Source organism: Ochotona princeps, chromosome 1, assembly GCF_030435755.1.
Source record: "Ochotona princeps isolate mOchPri1 chromosome 1, mOchPri1.hap1, whole genome shotgun sequence".
In the NCBI taxonomy this organism is placed as follows: Eukaryota; Metazoa; Chordata; class Mammalia; order Lagomorpha; family Ochotonidae; genus Ochotona; species Ochotona princeps.
Genome location: NC_080832.1, coordinates 27,029,155 through 27,051,389, shown reverse-complemented (window position 1 = coordinate 27,051,389; position 22,235 = coordinate 27,029,155). Strand labels below are relative to the sequence as shown.

The following is a 22,235-nucleotide window of genomic DNA, read 5'->3' as shown; positions in this document are numbered from 1 at the left end:
TTACCCTGCCTTTCAAATACCTAAAAGTAAATAAATACATCCTGGTGGGAAAACCATATTGTAAGTAGATCTGTGTCTTTGTACTGGGCTGAGGCATTGATGACACTGCATGCATATAGCCTTTGTCATAGTTTCTTAATATACATTTCCCTTTTTTGTTCTCTTGTTATTGTTAAAATTAACTTCCTCTTCTTTGTCACTGGCTCTTTTCCGCAATAGATTTAATTGAACCATATTATTCGAGTCCATGTTATCTGTGGTTTTTAAAGGTACTGTATTATTTTTTTTTTTTTAGATTTATTTTATTTCCATTACAAAGTCAGACATACTGAGAGGAGGAGAGACAGAGAGGTGGTGGAGCCGCCGGGATTAGAACCAGCAGCCATATGGGATCAAGGCGAGGACCTTAGCCACTAGGCCACGCTGCCGAGCCCAAAGGTACTGTATTATTTTAAAACTACAGGGATAACGAATTTCTGTATGGTAAACCACAATTAACAAATACATTTCAGTAATGAACTCAACGATGTATTCTAAAGGGACCCTCTAAGCCCAATGAGTTGGCCTGCCACAAAGATCAACAGCCACTGAAAGAATGTTGATTTGTAATGGCCAAAATGTGTTTTTCCCTCTCCTCTGTGTCCTGGGCCACCACAGGGCTTCAAAGAGTACACAGCAATGTCATTAAGGGAAAAAACCTGTATGTGCAAGTATGTTTTTCTTGCACTCCGATAAGCTTTTTTTCAATGTCATTTTCCAAAAACCCTTGTAAACGCCTTCCTGGTCCTTCTTGGTTGTTAAGGGCTTCACACTCTGGGCCTATGATGGGAGTCTTTACAAATGAGGTGAGGAGCTGGTGGCAACCCAGTAATACCCTTGCCTCTTCCATTCCTTGTACTTCTACATTTCCATCTCTTAACATGTAACCGACTAGAAAGGGTGGATGGAAGGGGTAGTGGTTACAGGAAGAATTTAGGAAGAAAAGCAAGGGCATATTTTACCCTGGCTACAGATAACTACTTAGAAAGCCTGGTACTGTTGTAACTGACATCCAAGAAAACTGGATTTTCCAGTTTCGAGCCCTTTGGGTAACCTTATGGATTCTATAACCAGGAAGTCAACTCCTACTAAATGAATCATTTGCCTGGTGTGCTCATTCAAAATCTTCATGGGAAAGCAAGCAGTGCTACATGGGATAGTGCTTATCTGCTTCTTCCCCAAATTACCACTATTTTTTTTCTAATTACAGGTGGAAGGAATTATGTCTCTGAAAGTAGAACAAAGGAATAAGAATGTTTCTTCTCTCACTAGGAAAAAAAGCTTTCCACGAAATGATAAAAAGTGTACAGGATAGTGAACCAAGGAGAGTGTAGAGTGCTAAAGTTGAAAATCCTTGATCCTAAACCAACAGTTTGTTATAAAGTCAACAAGAGACTTATAGGAAGGTTCAGAGGCAGGAAAGGATAGGGCAAGGCTTCTGGTTCACAAACTGTTAGACTATGGGTTCCTATTTTAAAATAACTTTTAAAAATAAGCACTTAAAAAATGTGCATTTTGTACCACTATGTTGTTACTATTCAAAGTTCTAAAAGAATCAGAAGGAGAGAGAGAAAGAGAGAGATGTCTTGGGTTTAAAAACAGCCTGGAATCTGAGTAGATTCACCATATACAAGTAAGATTTCCATTCAGGATTGTGGCATTTATAACAAAAATTACCCTCATGTCTTTATCAACTTAACTACCAACTGGTGGAGTCACCAAAATTGATAGTATAGACATTACCACTTTTTTCCAAATGATAATCATTTTCTTCAAGTAGATATGAGTAAGTATCAGAAAAACAATGTCGAATGCCATACAAATATGCTCTCAAAGAGCCTGGGTCTCTCCATACATAGAAATAAAACATCAGGCATCTATAGCCCTGAGAACTGCTTGAATCAGTAACTATGGTAGTTCTTAAATTTCGGTCATATGTTAGAAATTACTTCCGTCTGAGGGGAGAATATGACTCCACTTTATAGATTTGTTTATAATTACATACTTATGTAGTTCAACATAAATAGCATTTTGCTGATCCATTTCCTCACTGACAGACATATGGGCTGTTTCCTTTTTTCACTATTGTAAATAATGTTCCAATGAACACAGGTTCATTGCAAATAGCTCAAGATTCTGTTTTCAGTTTTTGAAGTATATAACTAGACGAGGTATTGTGGGGTTACATGGCAATTCCATTTCTAATGTTTTAAAATGGCTGATGTGAATAGTGAGAAATCACAGTTTATACTTACAAGATTTCATGCTAGTCAGATTCGAATCTATAAAATAAAAGATTCTTTGATGCAGGGTGGTATTTTAGCCACCACATGTGTGTATTACAGTCAGGGAGACAGTGGAGGAGTAAGTATAGCTACACTGATGTAGAAAATCATCTATTAAAGAAAATACCATCTGTAAAGGAACTTTTCAGGCAATGGCTAAACAGAAAAACACAGCTAAAATTTTTGAGCCAGGAATAATCTAACATAACCAGTATATTTCAATACCAGCTGAGTCACCTATCAATCTCCAGAGAAACATTTCCTCTACAGCGGATAAAATGGGAAGAAAGCCCATTTGAATGCAAACAGAAAGCATCTGATGCTTCATAAGCAGAACATTAGCAGAGAGAAACTAAAAATCTTTGGGATTCACGAGCCCAAGATGTATGGAGGTTATTCTGATGGATAAAGAAAATAGTAATGAATATAACAACCTTTTACTCAGAGAGAGAGAGAGAGAACAATTAATTCTATTTCAAGCATGCTTGCTCGCTGGTGATTTAAGTGCTCTATAATATTCCATTATATGACTGCCCCAAAAGATATTTTTTCATTCTCCTGTTAATAGATATTTGCCATCTCCTTTGGGAGGAAGGAATGTTGCAATGTTAAGATAAACATTCTTGATTATATCTCTGTACTGTGAAAGATTATGTTACAGTACAAATCAAGAATAGAAGTACTGAATCTCGGTGAAAAGTTCATTAACACTGTTAGATATTTCCAAATTGTACCAACCCACGATCCCACCAGCAGTGTGGAAGCTTCCTGCTCATCATAGCACACTCTCTGTACCACCAGAGCTTTTGATGCTTCACTCTGTGAGGCTGTACAGCAGGGTTTCACTGTCTCGTGTTCCTTCTTTTATACACAGCACTGTTTGAGGAGAGTGCTGAGTGTCCAAAGTGAAGACAGAAAGGAGGAGATGGGAGAAAGGATCCTAAGAAATGCAGTGGTGAGCTGTACAGTTACAAAGAAATTTCTGGCAATAGAAGAAATGGTTGTTGGAGTTCCAGTATGTGCTTTGATGTGCTGAGTACCTAGAACTAGACAGTAATCTCTCAATCAAGGTCTTTGCCTGTTCCCTCACCCACCACCTGTCTCTAGATCCTCTTTCCCTCCCTAAGGGCAAGAAGGGATAAGCATAAAGCCTGGATCAATCAGAGGTTAATTCACAGGAAGACAGGCTAGAACTAACACCACATTCCGAGTATTGGCAAGGTTTATACTAGTCTCCTGTCTATTTCTTGGAACCACTCTCATTTGTCCTAAAAATAATTCACTCTAGATACAACGCAATATGCATCTCTATTTTCAAATCAAAGATGGACTCTCAATGAAACCATTGGATATATCTAGACATTAGGATGCTGAGCTGTCTGACACTGTACCAGCAATGTCAGGGCACACTTAAATAACAGACTGATGGACTTATGACTGCTTATGAAGGATTATACTGTTGTAATAATACGGGAAAAATCAGTCGGGGGAGGGAATAGGAGGTGAGGGAGAAATCCCATACCCTATGGAATTGTACCATAAAATTAAAGCAAAAATTAATAAACAGAAAAAAATTCATTCTTCCTTCAAGACTGTCTCCATCCCCCACTTGTCTCTTTATCATGGGCAGGATATTTAAACATCAACCATTTGGCCTTTCTTTGACTTCTCCACACTTTGTATGACTCCTGTGGGCTTCTAAGGTCAATAAATGCGTGTGCCTTTTCTCCTGCTAATCTGTCTGTTGTCAATTGGTGTTAGCAGACTTAATCTCATAGGTTAGATGGGGAAATTCCCTTAAGCCCTAGGTGTTTCATTATAACCACTTCCTTTATCTACTTAACAGTCACTCACCCCCACATCCCTCCTGCCACCCCAGCCCTTTTTTGTATCTGCTACATTGCATCTCTCTGGCCAGGAGTGTCCAGAGGAACACTCCCATTTACTGAGGAACCCCAATCAGAAATCCAACCACCTGATAATGCATGGAACAAATCAGAAAAGAATTGGTCCCGACATTTCTTATTTTCAAGCAGACATCAGTTTTAGCATAGTCTATTTCAATAAACATCAATAGGCATTTAAAAAGTTTTTGAACTTGTGTTTATTTGAACTTGTGAAAAATACCTTGTTATAATGCCAAGAAAAAGAAAAAAAATCAGCTTTTGTTTCTCAGAGTACAGCAATTTAAAAAAAATAAAAATTTCATTCTTAAAGTGTTGTTATGACTTAAAACACTGGATATAAACCAAAGTGAGTACATGAGTAATCAGATTCTAAATAACCCTTGAAAATGACAACTCAGACACAAATTTTAAGTACTTTCGTAGCTTCCAGCAACTATTGTTAAGGAACTTGATTCTTTTCTTCCCTATAATTCCTTCCTGAGGATTTTCTTTAAAGAGAAACTGCTGTCTTCAACAAACAACAGCAGATGAAAATTAACCAGTGCAGCTGTCCTTTCGTTGATGGCCATGGAATCAGCCTAAGTGAAGCATGGGATGTGAGCAGCATTTTAATTCTGTCTCTGTCTCTGGAAAGATACTCTACTTTTTTTCTTAATTCTGGTTAATCCTTATCTGATACAGTATTCTAAATATGTCCTGGTCTGCCAGGAGCTATCTCACAGGACTATATTTTGAGTTCACTTAAGTTTTTCTTTTTGTGGCTGAATAGCAGGAATAGTCGTGTGCGTGCACACACGCACACACACACACACCTTTTCTTAATAGCAGAGGACCTAAGGAATTTTTAAGACTCTGAAACTAGATAACATGACCAGCCAGAATTGAAAAAGACAATAGAAAGAGCTTAAACTAACAGCAGAGAGAACAGAAAAGATAGGTGCTGCATGGGACATCCAGGCATGTGCAGTTGATGGATTTTCTAAATGAACACACTTGCTGGGAGTATCTGACATACTTGTTACTAGAACAGACACCCCCTGGTTTCTGTGATAGATTAATTCTAGGACATTCTTTGGATACCTGAATCAGAAGATGCTCAAGATCCTTATATAAAGGTACAGCATCTGTAAAAAATCCATGTACATCCTTAAGTGTTCTTCCAACTCATCTCTATCCTACTTATAAAATATGATATCATAGAAATGCTACATAGTTGTTACACTGCGTGGTTTAGGGACTTGTAATTAGAAAAAAGGCTGTGCACATGGTACAGATGCAATTTCTTCTCCCTGATATTTTTCATTTTTGCTTGGTTGAAATCATGAAACCCTGTGAAGAGCAGACTATAACTGAATATAGACGTAATTGGCTATGGCCACGTTCCTAGCAAATCATCTTAGGCAAATAATTTTACTTATTTGGGCACCATTTTGCAATTCTGTAAAATGTGATAGAATATCTGAATACACCTCACAGGACTATATTTTGAGGATTAAATGTGAAAAATGGGTGCAGGCAACGTACTTGGTGCTGTGCACATGTGAATGCACCAGGTGAATGTGCATGGTTTAGGCATTATTGGTTTTTTTAAAAAAATCCAAATCCCAGTAACACTCCTATACAAAGGCTGCCGAAAAATAAGTTTATATGTCCCCTACACATTTCATTCTCTAAAATGTAAAAGGTAAAATTCACCTCACTAAATAAACTTTCCCTTTATCACAGCCCAGACAATAAAAAGTAGCAACAAAAAGGCTAGATCTTCTGATACATTTCCGAACATGTCAACAACTTCAGGTTCTCAAAGCTCCGAAGGGGGAAAGAGAGTACTTCTTGGAAGAAAGTATCTCATTCTGGGGTAAGATATTGATTTTTCTTTTTAAAACACAAGTAGTAAACTGACTACCCAAAATTAGTTTCTGTACATGGAATTGGAAGGACCTGTTTGCCAAGATTCAGTTATTTGCTACTAGCAGGATGTAGCTCTTACCAATTGAGAGTGCATGATGCGTTTAAACTAATTGGGTATCTGTGTTTCCTGCCACTACAGCTGACTGAATAATTTGTATTGTCCAAGTGATGTAAGCTTGGTTGATTGAATGACTCGCATCACGTTCCGGCTGAGTGGGTGATCATTGTTTAAAAACCCTGAATGGGACTGATGGGGCTGCTCTGCTTGTCCACGTGCAGATACAGGACGGTTACTGGTCAGCACTGGCTGATGAACAAGGACCCCTCAGCTTCCAAGAGTCTGCCCCCAACTCATTTTTGGGATAGAATCAGTTAGTTTACAATACCCTTGAAAAGATTAATTATAAAATTAAATTGCCACATAGGACTGGATCAATAACTATGAAAGAATGTAAGCCTTCAGACATGGCACACTAGCCTAGTGGCTAAATCCTCACCTTGTGTGCATCGGGATCCCATATGGATGCCAGTTCATATCCCAGACACTTCACTAGCCTTCCAGCTCCCTGAGTGTGGCCTGAGAAAGCAGTGGAGGATGGTCCAAAGCCTTGGGACCCTGCACCCACGTGGGAAACCCAGAAGAAGCTCCTGGCTTAGTATCAGCTCAGCTCTGACCATTGCGGCCACTTGGGGAGTAAACGAGCAGATAGAAAATCTTTCTGTCTCTCCTCCTCTCTGTCCTCTGCCTTTCCAATAAAAATAAATATATCTTAAAAAAAAAAAAGGTAAACCTTCCAGTGCACTTGAAAAAATTTAATCCAAAAAAAAAAACCTGAGAGGGCCAAAAATCAATAAAAATAATCTATGACTTCAAAATAGTAGTGAACTGAAAAGTTTGTTCACGCATTGATTAAACATGTCAGTCTGGAGGTTTCTTACATCATTGTTTACGGTGAAAAACAACCTGAGGCCCAGCAAGGCAAACCTCTTCCTCGCAGATACTATTTCAGATTTTAGAAGGAATATGCCAACACCACACCCAGTATGCAGAAGATACGTTTGGTAACTGACACTGCAGTTTTTTTGATACAGGGAAAATATGACTACTTTTTGCACCAATTTGGGGTGAGAGGTTATCACCTGACAACGCTAAACCATGAGAAACACGATACTGGGGACTGGATTTCCCCCATTCCAAGGTTGAGTCTGATGTGGAAACTGGAATACAAGAGCTACACAAAACAGGCTGGATATTCCACAAGGAAAAGAGGAACTCAGTGTCAGCTTGCGTTTCATCAAACTGTGAGATGCTTTTCAAACTATCACACCGTGTAAAAGTCACCTGACTGTGCAAAACTCTCCAGGCTACCTTTTAGGATGGCAGCTGCCCAGTAAGTTCTTAGGAGTGCAGAGGATGGCACTGGTGGGCCACATTTAATTTTGTAGAAAAGTAACAGTTTTACTCCTCTTCTCACACCCCTTCTTAACTGAAATGATGCAGCAGCACAGGATGGTCATTTTTCTGAGATACTCAGAGGGAATTTCAACTCTGAGCAATCTCAAGTGGGAAGCATACTGTCACTTGAAACCAGGTGGGCAGGATAAAACCCCATGGTGACATAGCAAGGGACCTGACTCCTCCTCCTCCTCCCTCTCTCTCTCTCTCTCTCTCTCTCTCTCTCTCTCACTGATGACTTCCTTCCAACATAGCCTCCCTCTGCACTACACATCAGAACTCAATGTAAATTCTCACCCTGAGAATAACCTCACATAAACCTCACAGCTTGACTGGTAATGGGTGCATAGTAATCACAGTGACAATAGCATTCCATAGCAAATGCAAGCTCCAGGAAACTTCTTGATGGCAGGGAGGTGGCGGGGAAGTACTGAGTAAGCAGGGAGGTACCTTGAGGGACTGCAGAGAGTCTGCGTTAGTGTCACAGTAGAGGATGATGTTGTTGGCCATGCTGAAGCTCTCTCTCACCCCAAGGTGGTAGAACAAGGATGGCTGCCGGAAGGCATCATTCATCTCCACCACAGCGATGTCTGCAAACAGAACAGAGGCCCAAAGGATGACACCAGAATCAACCCAACTGTGGTCGCAGCAACTTAGTACTCAAAAGAGGAAATGAGAAAGCTGGAGGGATTTTCCCTCTGCAATCATCTCTGAATTTTGAATTTGCATTTCTACCTGAAAGTGGTTTTATAAAATGCAACAAACCTGGTTCTTTAAAAACAAAAAACAGCAACAACATCAGCAACAGCAACTATCAAGAAGGAGATCATACAATTACTGCAAACCACCTAGAGTTTGCAATGCAGGGAGGCAAGGCTACCACTCTAACTCTGTTAATTAAAATCACAACTTTTTCATGTAGATCCAAAACAACAAAAAATCTAAAAAAAAAAAAGAAAGATTTGTATCTACAAATCATATGGAATTTGTTAAAAACTAATTTTAAAAAAGGCGATCTGATAGCAGTGGTAAGTAATGAATATGAAATGGGATTTAAAGACAATTGCTTTAAATTTACCTGCTTGAAAAATTCATCAGTTTCATCAAATGAATTCATCAAATGAATTCATCGAATTCATCATTCCATTTTAGAATTACCTAGCTAATATTCAGAAGGCCTCTGGCAAGTAAAATGAAGGGGGAAAAAAGATAGTCAAGGTAAAGATGACTACGACCAAGAGAGCAAATACAATCACAGGTACAAGTTCTTCCAGTTGGTAGAAATCTGATATCATAATGTGATAACAATGTTATAAAATGAAACTCAAAATTACACTCAAACTCACACATGATCACAGCCAAAAAATAGGAAAGAAAACCAGTAAGACCAATTGTTTGAGAATTCAAGGATGGCTCGATAGAAAGCAACAATCAGCTATCTCTGTATCAGGGATGGAGACCCTTTTCTCTGCTAGAGATATTTGGACATTTATAATATCATGGGCCATTCGAAGCGATCAACTCAAACACTGGCCTGCTGTGGTATGCCTCAATTTTTTGGCAGGGTCAAGCCAAATGATTTCATGACCTAAAATGTCCCATGAGCCACAAGTTCCTCATCTCCACTATAGGTGTTCCAAATAAAACAAAACAAAATTTGGAGAACCTATAGAATTATAAACCTATAAAATTAAAATTCCAAATCCATTCCTCACTCAAAATTATTAAAACTAAAAATACAAGACCACTTCCTTATCATAAAGAATAACATCACTTTCTAAGAACTGTTGACTTTGTGCTCACAAATATTTCCATATAAATCAGAAACAAAAAGCTGTCATCTAGTGCCATAATCATAACCAGCTTTCTGAAAATAGCAGGCAATGTGTTATGTTTTTAAGAAAGTAAAGAAGTTGCATTATAGAAAATAAGTTATTACCACTTGCAGATGTTATGGTTGTCAAACAAAACAACCAACAAAATTAGCTGAATAGCTCTCAGGAATATCTGTGCAACTTAGTAAAGTGTCAAGATATAAAGTTGCAAGCCAGGTGCGATAACCTAGTGGCTAAAATCCTCATTTTGTATGCACCAGGGTCCCATATGGTTACCAGTTCATGAACCAGCTGCTCCACTTCCCTTCCAGCTCCCTGTTTGTGGCCTGGAAAAGGAGCAGAGGATGCCCCAATGCCGTGGCACCATGCACCCATGTGGGAGACCCGGAAGAAGTTCCTGGCTCCTAGCTTCAAATTGGCTTAATTCTAGACATTGCAGCCACTTGGGGAGTGAACCAGCAGACAGAAAATCTTTCTCTCCGTCTCTCCTCCTCTCTGTAATCTGCCTTTCCAATAAAAATAAATGTATCTTTTTTAAAAAGATGTAAAATCATTTTATAAAGCAAGAGCTTCCTCTATAATCACTGTCTTTGGAAAACATAGTGGTAAAATAGACTCATTCATAATTACAATGAAAACATTAATACATACCACATAGATAACATAATTTGTTAATATACTACAGATGAAAGGTTTTATTTATAAATCATTTCTTAGTAATCACCTTGAAATAACCATGCATACAAAAGACAAACTCTAAACAAGCAAATTCATGAAAATTTAAAATGGTGAATAAATTGTGAAAAAATATTCTCCACTTCATTTCTAATTACACATTAACCAAATTATAAAGTACAAACCTGCTTTCCTAACAAGTGATCAAAGACATCTTAAAATAGTGAATGAATACTCAGAGAAATGGAACTTTAATATGCTGTGAGAAACTGTAAACTTTGTAACAGATTTAAAGTCTAAAATGATACACAATTTCGGTCCAATATTTTCATTCATTGTAATTTACCAAGGGAAGGTAGTTTCTTCAAATTTTAATTTATTTGAAAGGCAGAGAGAGTGAGAGACAGAAAGAGGAAGAGAGAGAGAGAGAGGTAGGAGGAAAGAGAACATGCTGTCATTCATTGTTCATTACCCAACATCGGCCAGGTATGGGTGAGGTCAAAAGACAGAAACTCAACCAAGTCTCCCAAAGGGATGGAAAAAGCCCATTTACTTCAGTCATCTCAGCAGCCTTCCAGGATCTGCGTTAAAAGGAAACTGGAATTAAGAGGCAAACCTGGATATAAAACCAGGTATTCCAATGCAGAATGTGGGATGATAACCGCCACGCCAAATGCCTAACCCAAAGAAACTAATTAGGTTTTATTTAATTGTTTTTTTTTAATTGGAAAGCCAGCTGACAGAGACTGGAAGATGCAGACTGAGAAAGAAGGGAGTCTTTCATCCACTGGTTCACTCCTTCAATGCCTCCAACTCCCAGGACTAGTCTAAGCCAACACCAAGAGCCAGGAACTCAGCCCGGTCTCTCCCAAGTGGGTGGCAGGTGCTTCCCAGGGTTTATTTACATTAGCAGGAAACTGAACTGGAAGCAAAGCTGGGCCTGCTACTTTGATGTGGAGTGTAAGCATCCCAGACACAGTTTTCGCCATGGCATCACAATGAAACCCCAAGAAAATTCTTCAATGTAGGCAATACACACAGAAATATGACCACTTAATACTGTTTTCTATAATAAAAAGTAATGGCAAATGTCTAAATGTCCATCAACAGGAAAATAGTTATACAGCTTGAATATTCCTTAGCTAAAATGGTTGGGATCGGAAGTGCTTTAGGCTTTGTTTTTTCTGATTTTAGAATATTTGTGTTACAAATAGTGAAGTACCTTGGAGATAGGATCCAAGTCTAATAATGTGATTCATTTATAACTCAATACTTCTACACTTTACCCACAAATTTTGAAGGTGATTTTCCACAATCTTATTAGTGGGCCTACATTTTGACTTGATCATCACATATCTCTGTAAAATTTTTTTACTTGTAGCATCAAGTTGGCTAGTACTCCAGAAAGTTTCAGATTTTGAATTTCATATTTCCAAATTAGGGATGCTTAACCTGTATGTATGTATAGGTTTACGTGTGTGTATATTTAACAACATACATAATGATCATTTCAAATAATGTCATCATGTGGACTTATGAATATTCATGAAAGACACCCATTATAAAACGAGAAGCAGAAGTCAGTGGGAAGGAAGGGAACGTGGGGAGTGCCTATTAAACTGTGTCATAAAACAAAATAAAAAAACAAAACAAAAACTCAAATAATGTCATCATGTAACTACTGGAAGCATAAAGTAGAATACTCCACAAAGTGGTAAATTCAGCTTATATTAAGGTATTAAAATATATATAATATATGGAATATACAATGAACTATATCTAAATTGTATAATGGAGTTTAAAATTATTTGTGAAAAAATGGAATTAAAAGGTAAACTTATTTTAGTCTATAGTAGTGTCTTTGAAAAGTTCATGAAAAACACATATTGTGAAAAATTAAGCTTAGATTTCAAATTTTCTTGCACCAAAACAAACCTTTCATTCGTTCTTCCACAGACTTTCTTAAATGTCCTTGAATACCTATAAATAAAAAAAAATCTGAAAATTTTTACAATTAAAACTTAAGCCATGACCTCCCTCTTAGGTTGCCACTCTGACTGGTGAGCATGAGAACCAGTACTGGGGCAGGCATGGCTAGACAGAGACTGGCACCCACCAGCACATGTGTAGGCTGGATAGAGAGGCTGATTGGGTTGAACTAGGCTTCAAGGCCCATTGACATGTATGAGAGCTGAATGAGATGTGGGACAAACTGGGCCAGTTTTCTGTCCATACTGGCAAGCACAGGTACCAGGGTAGGGGTCAGGCTTGGTGGGGATTATTGTGGGTTGCTCTGACTAGGCTGCAGCTCCTACTAGTGTATATGAAGGCCGAGTGTGTGGTGGGCAGGATCAGGCTGGATTGCAACACCCATTGGTTTGTGTAAAAGACAAGGGTGGATATAGAACTGACACAGCAATTGCAACCACCAACACATGCATAAACTGATTGGGGCGACAGACTGTGCCAGACCCTGTACTGGCAGGCACATACAAGAATCAGGTCTGGGATCACCTCAGATAAAGTTTCTTTGGGATCCCCCCCAACTGAATTGTTGGACTCAGAACCCCAACCACGGAGAGACTTGCAGGTTCCATAGTCTGACCGTGAAGTGCATGTTTCAGAGCTGGGCCTCCTCAATGGCTTAGACGGAGCTGTAGACAGCATATCCAGGTGCACGTGCAAGATATGGCAGTACACTGGAGCCTGAAGAGGACACGTGTTACCACAACAAATGTTGGAGAAGAGAACAAATTGATCAACTATCCCAACCAAGTATTGGCAGTGAATAACTGGGCAAAGATTCTAAGGTGGACTATGTTAACAAGTGATTCTGGAGACATTTTGTCATGCTTGAGGACTCAAGACCTATGCAACTGCATGTGAAACAAAATTTCAACTCATAAAAACAAAGCAGGCTTGGACTAGCACTTAACCTATTACTTAAGACTCAATAAGACAACAAACTGGATGTGGGAATGTCTGGTTCATTTCCTGATCTGGCTCCTTCTGCTAGTGCAGACCTGGGGGGCAGCAGTGATTACTCCGTCGGCTGGGAGACCTGGATTATGCTCCTGGCTCTAGCCCTAGTAGTTGGAGGCATCTAGGCAATCAACCAGGGAATGGGAGTAAATTCTGCCCCTGTCTGTTGCTCTCCTCACCACCTCTATGCCCACAATCTGGTGTGATGGCTCAACTGGCTAATCCTCCAGCTGCAGGAACCGGCATCCCATTTGGGCATTCATTCATGTCCCAGCTGCTCCACTTCTCATCGAGCTATTTGCCTATGGCCTGAGAAAGCAGTGGAGGGCTGTTCAAAGCGTTGGGATCGTGCACCCATGTGGGACACCAAGAGAAAGCTCTTTTCTTCAGATTGGCTCAGCTCCAGCTGTTATGGCTACTTGGGGAGTTAAGCAATACATAGAAGATCCTTCTCTGTGTCTCTCATTCTCTGTGTAAATCGCCTTTCCAATAAAAATAAATAAATCCTTAACATTTTTTTAAATGAAAGCTCTTGAGAAGCTACCTGGTGCAAATTTTGCCTTATCACATATACACAAAATCAAAACTCATATGTAGTCAAAAAGAAATAAATCAGATGAAATAGAGAAAGGCATAGCAGGTACTGAAGTTGTAAAGGAGAAAACAGGCGAAATGAGCTTCAAAAACTACTTTTTCAGAGTTAAAAAAGAAGAACCCTTTAAATATAAATGAAGAGTTTTCCTTTGGGGTCTTTAGCATTTCTGTACCAACAATCAACACATGAAACAAGTGAATCATTGCCTCCACCCACTCAGCCATCTGCCTCCTTCCCCCACAAAGCTTTTGCCTCCTGCAGGTGCCTGCACTCCAGTCAATCACACTCCTTTAAAATCAAGAGTGGGGCTGAAAGACAACACATGAAACACTGGCTGATGAAGAGTAATGAGCGGCATGCAAAGGAAAACGCCAGCAAAGTAAGAAGAGGGAGGATGTTTCTCCAGAGAAGTGCCTCCTGGAATCTGATGCTAAAATGAAATAAAAACACTAGAAGGTTTTCAGATTAAGAGAGAAACTAGACCTTTAAAAGAAATGGGGCAAGTGAAAGAGAGTCGTTAGATCTGAACATCTATGTAGGAACAGACCTTGTTGGCATAATTTTGAAATACAGCACTATGCTACTGTAATTTCAGAAAGGACTGACATTTTTTTCTGTTACACAGACAAATGATTTGTTTTAAGACTTTTTTATTCTTTCATAGGTATTGTGAAACTTTCAACATACATCTTGTACCTGGTTTGTTAAATTTATTTCTAAGTGTTTTATTGTTGATACTGCAGATGGTAATCTTTTAAAATTCCACATCCTGACTTTTTATTACCGATAAAGACATAATTAATTTTGTTTATTGACCTTGTATTCTGAGACTTCACTAATCTCATGTAATAGGTTTAAAAGCTTTTCTTTTGCATATTTTTGGAGATTGCTATATAAACAATCATGTCCTCCGCAAACAGAATTGGTTTTACTTATTCCTTTCCAATGTGAAGGTCCCTCTTTTTTTTTCTTGGTTATTATTTGTACCATGACATGCTGGGAAGTTTTCGTTATCTAACTAAAGAGGATATTTTTCCAATAACTACCTTAAAATTCTAACGTGAACCATTTTGGAAACAGCAAACTAAGCGAAACTATCTTCCTGATGGAATGATCAAACACATTAAAAATGCAAAACATAGGACCCCACTGGTCAAGACATTAGTGAAGACACATGCATCACATCGGAGTGTCTGGGAGTAACACCAGGCTCCAGCTCCCAAGCCCAGCATCCTGCTAATGCAGATTCTGGGAGGCAGCAGGAGCTTGGTTCCTCCCACTGGTCTGGGAAACCTGGACTGAGTCCCAGCTCCTGCCTCTGGCTTCGAGTCAGGATCATGTGGACATTTGGGGAACAAACTGTGCTGGATAGTATCTCTCTCATTCTCTTATAAGTAAATAAAATAAAATTTAAAATGCAAAATATGATGTCATTTTCATTAACTTTAGATATGATAGAATTTTGAAATCCCACTACTAGATGGCAGTTATCCACTTTATTTCACAAACATCCAGTCAGTATTACTGTGTCAGACACTACGTGCTTTTTCAAATATAAACTCACTTAAATTTCATTATACCCATTTGTGGTAGGTTATATTATTTCAGAATACCGATGCATACATGTACCTACCAAAGACAACACAATGTTTTAGGGCCAAGATCCAGAACCAGATAATCTGGCTCCAGAACCCATGTTCTTAATTCTTAACAGAGCCATGTCCTCCACTTACAGGAGATGGGAATTCACAAGCTCAAGACACAAAATGTGTTGTGAAAATAGAGTTGAGGACCAAAACATACCACTCCTGTCATGTATGTCAAGAGTAAACGCACTTGGTAGCTATCTAATTGAATTTCTGTGATCATACTGTGAATTGAGTTACCACAGTTAGAAATAAAAGACAGAGTCATTTCAAAGTATTGACAAAGACACAAGGCTCTCCTGTATTTTTACCTCAGGCAAGCTTTGTTTCTTTGTCCCAGCTGAATTAATGTTAAATAGAGCATAAAATTAGGTTTACCAGAGTTTATTAATGCATAATAAATATTTAGGGCAGTAACATAAAATCGCTACACCTAATTGTATTCTGGTCATCAACTGACAGTGGTTCATGATCAATTTTCCCAATGGAACTTTTTCTTCCTAATACAGTATCTATTAGTTACATACCTCATGAGACCTGCTGCACTGAGTAAAAAGTGTGGTTGATAAAAGATGTTAATCTCTGGTTGGTTTTGATCTATTTGGTCATTTTTTCTAAAGATTTATTTATTTTTATGACGAAGTCAGATATACAGAGAGGAGGAGAGACAGAGAGGAAGATCTTCCGTCCGATGGTTCAATCCCCAAGTGAGCCGCAACAGCCGGTGCGTGCCGATCCAAAGCCGGGAACCAGGAACCTCTTCCAGGTCTCCCACACGGGTGCAGAGTTCCAAAGCTTTGGGCCATCCTCGACTGCTTTCCCAGGCCACAAGCAGGGAGCTGGATGGGAAGTGGGGCTGCTGGGATTAGAACCGGCACCCATATGGGATCCCGGGGCGTGTTCAAGGCGAGGACTTTAGCCACTAGGCCATGCCACTGGGCCCTATTTGGTCATTTTTGTTAGGCACCAGATCACAGAAAACAAGGCAAGGAGCCTAAGTGTTGATGGGGTTTGTGTGCTATAATCCATAAGAAATTCCCTCCAAAATACCACAATCACTGAAAATATCCCAAATCATCAAACAGAATTCCCCTATCCAGCCTCAATGGATTAATCCAGAAGAGAGCACATTAAGGCCAATTTAATCCTGAGTGCCTATACCACACAAGGCTATTTGTTTCATCTTCTATTAGGAATATTAAAAGGGAAATTAATGAGACAGTTTTTTACCTTCTTTTGTGGAATTGGCAAATTGTACATGCTGACAAACACTGAGATGTGACCGGATGTGCCCAGCACTGTGGAACAGGGAATACTCGGGAACCAGAGGCCAGGGCTGGTGGGATGGATGGATTGAGGTCGCTCATGTGAACTGTGCATCAGCTGGCTGTGGAGCTGAAGAATGGAGTGCAACTAGCATGGTGATTCCCCATGAGTGGGCAGAGAGGTCCCCTATAAGGAAGATATCAGCCTCCACAGGCTCATCTCATCTGTGATTCCAAGGGACCCACAACTTAACTTCTCCGGTCTTTCTGTTTTATGACTAATTAAATGCTACTCACAACTAAACCAGTAAACTTACTGAAATACTCTCCAGGATTTAAAAGCAGTACCCTGGCGTATTTCTAAGACTCTCAGTCCATTTTCTGAAGCTCAGTAGGTAGAGAACATTCAGCAACAGCAAAATCAATATTGTAATGTAAAAGGGGATCTTCAAAAAACTGACAGGAAATGGTACCTTCTGAAAAACTACACACGGATTCTAAAACTGTTTTTGCAACAAAAATGAATTTCTCTCTTAACTTAACCTTTCCACAATTTTTTTTTCTGAAGTACTCCTATACAGAAGAACCAATGTCATGTTCAGAAAGGACCAAGAGTCATCTATTACCACTGTCTGGAGTTGGATGTGGCCTGGCAATTCCTGCTACAAACGACAATTCATTTGGCTGCCTCAGCATCACTTTATTTTCTAGTGTGTTGTTTGGTTAACCCTCCCATGTGGAGTGATGCATATTTTTGTCAACAGCGAATTTTGGCCCAGAGTTTCCTCATCACTGAACCCTAATAAAGGTATGCCCAGTGACTAAGACATGAATCATTCTTACATTGCTAACGCAAATGTATACACAACTCCCAGCCCAGCCCTCAGCTGTTTATTTGATGAATGCTATTATTAAACAAGTGTTTGTTTTTTTAACCTGAAACGTGAAGCACAGTAGGCAGATGATTCGAGGGATATTTTGCACTTTGAGGTTGGCCTTGCAAACCCGAGAGCTGCGAGTACACGTCTGGCTTAGTAATTAAGACATCCCTTGAGATGTCTGCAAGCCTGGGTTCAAATCCTGTCTCTTCTTTCCATTCCAGCTTCCTGCTGATGTACTCCATGGGAGGCATCAGATGCAAAATTAAGAGGCTGCATCCCTGCTGTCATGTAGGGGTCCTGGATTGAGTTTCTGGCTCCTAGGTTGGGCCTGGCCCAGGACCAGCTATTTCAAGCACCTGGGGAATAACCAGAGAATGGGAGATGTCCACCTACTTTTTGTCTTTGTTTCTCTACTTTTCAAACAAAATAATTTAGTAAAGGTCAAGAGCCCTGATACCTACAAAATGAGGGGGAAGAGAAGAAAAGGGAGAAACCAAGAGAGGAGCAAAGAATAAGAAGAAAAAGAGAAAAGTGGAACAGAGAAGAAAACTAGGACAGAAGCAAGGAGAAAAACAAGATGGTGGAGACAAGAACTAAAGTTCCTGCACAGGTGATAGCCAGAGCTCAGCTCCTGATGTTCCAGGTTGTAAGCACGGGAGGAGAATTGAGTGTATGCTGTAGGAAGTGTGAACCCCTATAGACTGTAGCCTCTGGGCTTTGGTTTCTTCAACTACAACTTGGTGAAAAATAAAATAAACTTGTCAATAATACTGACTGTGGTGCCCATGCTGTGGCACAGTGAGTAAAGCAAACTGCCTGCTGTGTTGGCATCCCATGTGAGATGTCGTACAGAGTCCAAGTGGAGTAGTCCCAGCTGATCCACTTCTGATCCAGCTCCCTGCTAATGTGTTTGGGAAAGCAGCAGAAGAAGGTCCAATTATTTGTGCCCCTGATTCCATATGGGAGACCCAGAAGAAGCTCCTGGGTCCAGGCCTTAGAGCAGCCCAGCTCCAGCTGTTCTGGACATTTGTGGAGTGAAGCAATAGACAGAAGACTTTTATTGCTGCTCTACTCCTCTCATTCTTTCTAATGAATAAAGAAATCTTAAACAAATAATATTAACCACAGACCTTGCTACACACAGTAAACACTCAAGAATTGGCAATCACATGACAGTATTACAGGAATGCTCAGCAGGAGTCCCTGGGAGTTACTGATCATAAAATGTCACAAAAGGCAACATCAATGTATAACTTAACACCTTTTGAGGAAACCTCATAAGATCATTTCTCATCAAAGTTACAGTAAGGTCAAATTTGTTAAAGTACAGGAAGTCAACACAAAATGTTCCAACTTGATTTCAAAGCAATGGCTGGATCTACCTATGCCCCCAGTGAGTTCAGGAAAGGGGGTGAGGAAAGTTCCAAGCTGTGCTTTGGAAACAGAAGACCAGAAAGTATGGATAGAAGAAAGATTCAACAGACTAGAGGCCAGGAGATCATTTTGGACATATCTAAGGGAAAGTATGTCCCTAAATAACACTAAGACATAGTGGGGGAAAATCAATAGGCATAAGGATCTGGGGGACATAGACAATCTATTTTGAACCAGATAGCTAAGGACAATGACTTTCTATTAATACCATGAGGAATATAAGAAGAGAATTTTTGCTAGGTGGGAACTTGATTTTGGAAGGGAACATACTAAACTATGTGTATGGTGGCAGGGGGATAGGGTGCATGTGTGAATATATAACCAACAGCTATCATTCAGAACTCCAGAAGAAAGATTAGAAACACAAAGCTTTAAGAGTCAGAGTGAATCTATTAATTAGATTGATCATTGAATCAGAGAAATGCCAGAGTGGAAATTGTTCTAGGACTCCAGGATTCTACTCATTACCCAGGAAGTGTAAACACAAGTATATGCTCACACACACACACACACACACACACACACACACACACACACGTAATGAGGGTACATAGCACCACTATTTGTAAACCACCAACAGTAGAAGAAACAACAACAAAAAAGACACTTTGGTGAGGGAGGGCAGTCCCTTAAACTGGGGCCTCAGGTGGTCTGATGAGGTGGTAGAGTTCTGTTTAATTGGGAGGCTGGTTACTCAGGTTTGTTCAGCTCATGAAAATTAACCCACTTCTGCTCAACAACTTTTCCCAGGATGTTGAAAGAGGTCTGCATGACTTGCCTGTGGCCACCGAAACAAATCACTGCAAAGGAGATGCCTTAAAACAAAATGGATTTACTCTCTCAAAGTTCTGGAAGCTGAACGACCTACACTAAATTATTCAAGTAGAGTCAGAGCCGATGTACTTCTTAGGAGAATAGTTTCTTTGCCTCCCTGGGAGTTTGCAGCATTCTTTGGCTTGTGGTACTAGTGTGTATGATACCCAACCAACCTCTGCCTTTGTCTTTCTCTCCTTCTCAAAACTGAATTGCTCATTTGTACAGGGTACAGTGTAATACATCAATGTAAGAATGCCAATGCCATGCATAAAGATTTTAAAAATTAGAGTAGTTAGCATTTGTGTCCTTAAATATTTTTTTAAAGATGTATTTATTTTTTACTGAAAAGTCAAATTTTCAGAGAAGGAAACAGAGAGGAAGATTCTCCATCCACTGGTTCAGTGCCCAAGTGGCCTTAATGGCTGGAGATGAGCCAATCCGAAGCCAGGAGTCAGGAGCATCTTCTGAATCTCCTACGCAGGGGCAGGCCCCAAGGCCTTGGGCCATTCTCAGTTGCCCTCCCAGGCCACAAGCAGGGAGCGGGATGGGAAGCGAAGCAGCCAGGACACAAACCAGCACTCATGTGGGATCCCAGCGCACACAAGGTAAATACTTTAGCCAGTAGGCTAGTGTACCTGGCCCATTTTTTTTTAATCAGCATACAATGATCTGCCTCTATATGACATTTGTGCAGGCATTTAAATAATCCAGGATCATCCTATCTTAAGATCTTAACCTAACCACAAGTTATCAGTGATAAGGTAGCATTCGTAGATCCTAATTTTGACACAGATAATGGCATGGGAGTGGAGAAACAACTTTCAGCCACAGTGATGACAAGGAAGCCATCTGATAAGGAAGGCGAGTACAACGGAAGCAAGGTCTGGATACAAAATGAGGACAAGGAGATTCTCTACAGAATCACAGAATCACAGGTGATTCTCCAGAGACTGCTAAAGAACAGAGGGTTAGCACAATGGGGAGAAGTATACCTTCAGTAAGGAAATCAAGAGCTTAGGGAATATGTTAAAGGAAGAGAAAGACGTAAGGGGTTTTAGTTTTAGAGAGGTATATCTCCTTGTCAGTAGAAAGCTTATGATTAAAGTGGGAGGAGGTATTTAATGGAGATGATCTCTGTATTCCCATATAAAACAGATGGGTGGGGACTGATGGCAGAGCGGAAAAGTCAACCAAATGCAGGGGATGGGAGAGATTACGAGAGGCTGGTGTAAGGGCCAGAAGAAGGGAAGCGGCACAAGCCAAAGACCAGGAAAGAATGACATGGTGGTGCCCCAGCAGAGGAAAGCCCCGCCCAGGGAGAGCTGGAACAACCTATGTCCCAGAGAGATACCTGACAGCACTTCCTCTTCTGGCCTATGGTGGGACCCCAGGTCAGCTTCTTTTCCATCAAAAGGAATTCAGGTTAGACTCTGTCACATGTAGCAAACAATGCTAACTTCTGCAGCATACAGCCAAAATGGGAGCTCAAGCTTTAAAAGACACTTTTTTTATGTGTGACACTTATCTAATTATAATAAAGACAAAGCAGTAACTGATGAAAAGTGGGAAGATACAGATTAGAGTTCAGTCTCATTCTGCAGAAGAATAAATTAACTTAAAAATATCAATCTTACAAATGACTATCTGGGTCACAAAGGGAATTGGAGAAAGAATTCCTCCCTCCTATTACAAAAAAAAAAAATCTCAAGCACACAGCATTTTTTTCCTCTTTTTTCATTTTGTTTTTAATTTTAATTTTTCATGACAGAGTTCCATAGGCTCAGTGATCTCCCTTTCCACCGTTCCCATTCCCTCTCCTTCCCACTGTTTTTGTCCATATTATTACGATAGTATATAGTCCTTCAGCAAATGGCACAAGTCCATCTTTCTGCTATTTAAGTGTACCATGACATTACAGAAACAGGCAATGGTAGAAAGTCCAGCCTCCTATTGCCAAGATATACGTAACAGTTTTTATTGGGAGTCCTTTTATTCAGGAGTAGAGAGGCATATGCAATGTATCTTCATTTCTTAGTATGCTAACATATGCAAACATATAGTTCCTCTAGATGACTATATGTATCAATAGTTTTCTACAGATCTAGTGATCTCTTACTTTGCATGAAGTTGCCTTATATCACAGAGAACATATGATACGTGTTCTTTTGGGATTGCTTATTTCACTGAGCATAATGGTCTCTAGTTGGGACTGTTATATTGTAAATGGTAGAATCTCATTCTTTTTATAGCATTCCATGAAGTAGATGTACCATAGTTTCTTTATCCATTCCTCTTTTGACAAGTTTCTCGGTTGTTTTCATGCCTTTGCTATTGTAGAATGCGCTGCTGTAAATACAGGATTACAGGTCACTTTCTCAATGCAGATTTCATTTCCTTTGAATATTCTCTCAGAAGTGGAATATCTGGGCCACATCGTACATCAATTTGCAGTTCTCTTAGTACTTGCTATACTCTCTTCCGTAGCGGTTGTATTAGCCTACACTTTCG

The 22,235-nt window shown here is 39.7% G+C and overlaps 1 protein-coding gene across 1 annotated transcript in view; it reads right to left on the bottom strand.

Annotated features, from left to right (window-relative positions):
• MAP3K5 (mitogen-activated protein kinase kinase kinase 5) overlaps positions 1-22,235 on the bottom strand; it is a 240,487-nt gene that overhangs the window by 164,701 nt on the left and 53,551 nt on the right. The window contains exon 2 of the mRNA XM_058671310.1: positions 8,049-8,188. Within this exon, the coding sequence (XP_058527293.1) occupies positions 8,049-8,188 (140 nt within the window). The remainder of the gene's footprint in view (positions 1-8,048; positions 8,189-22,235) is intronic.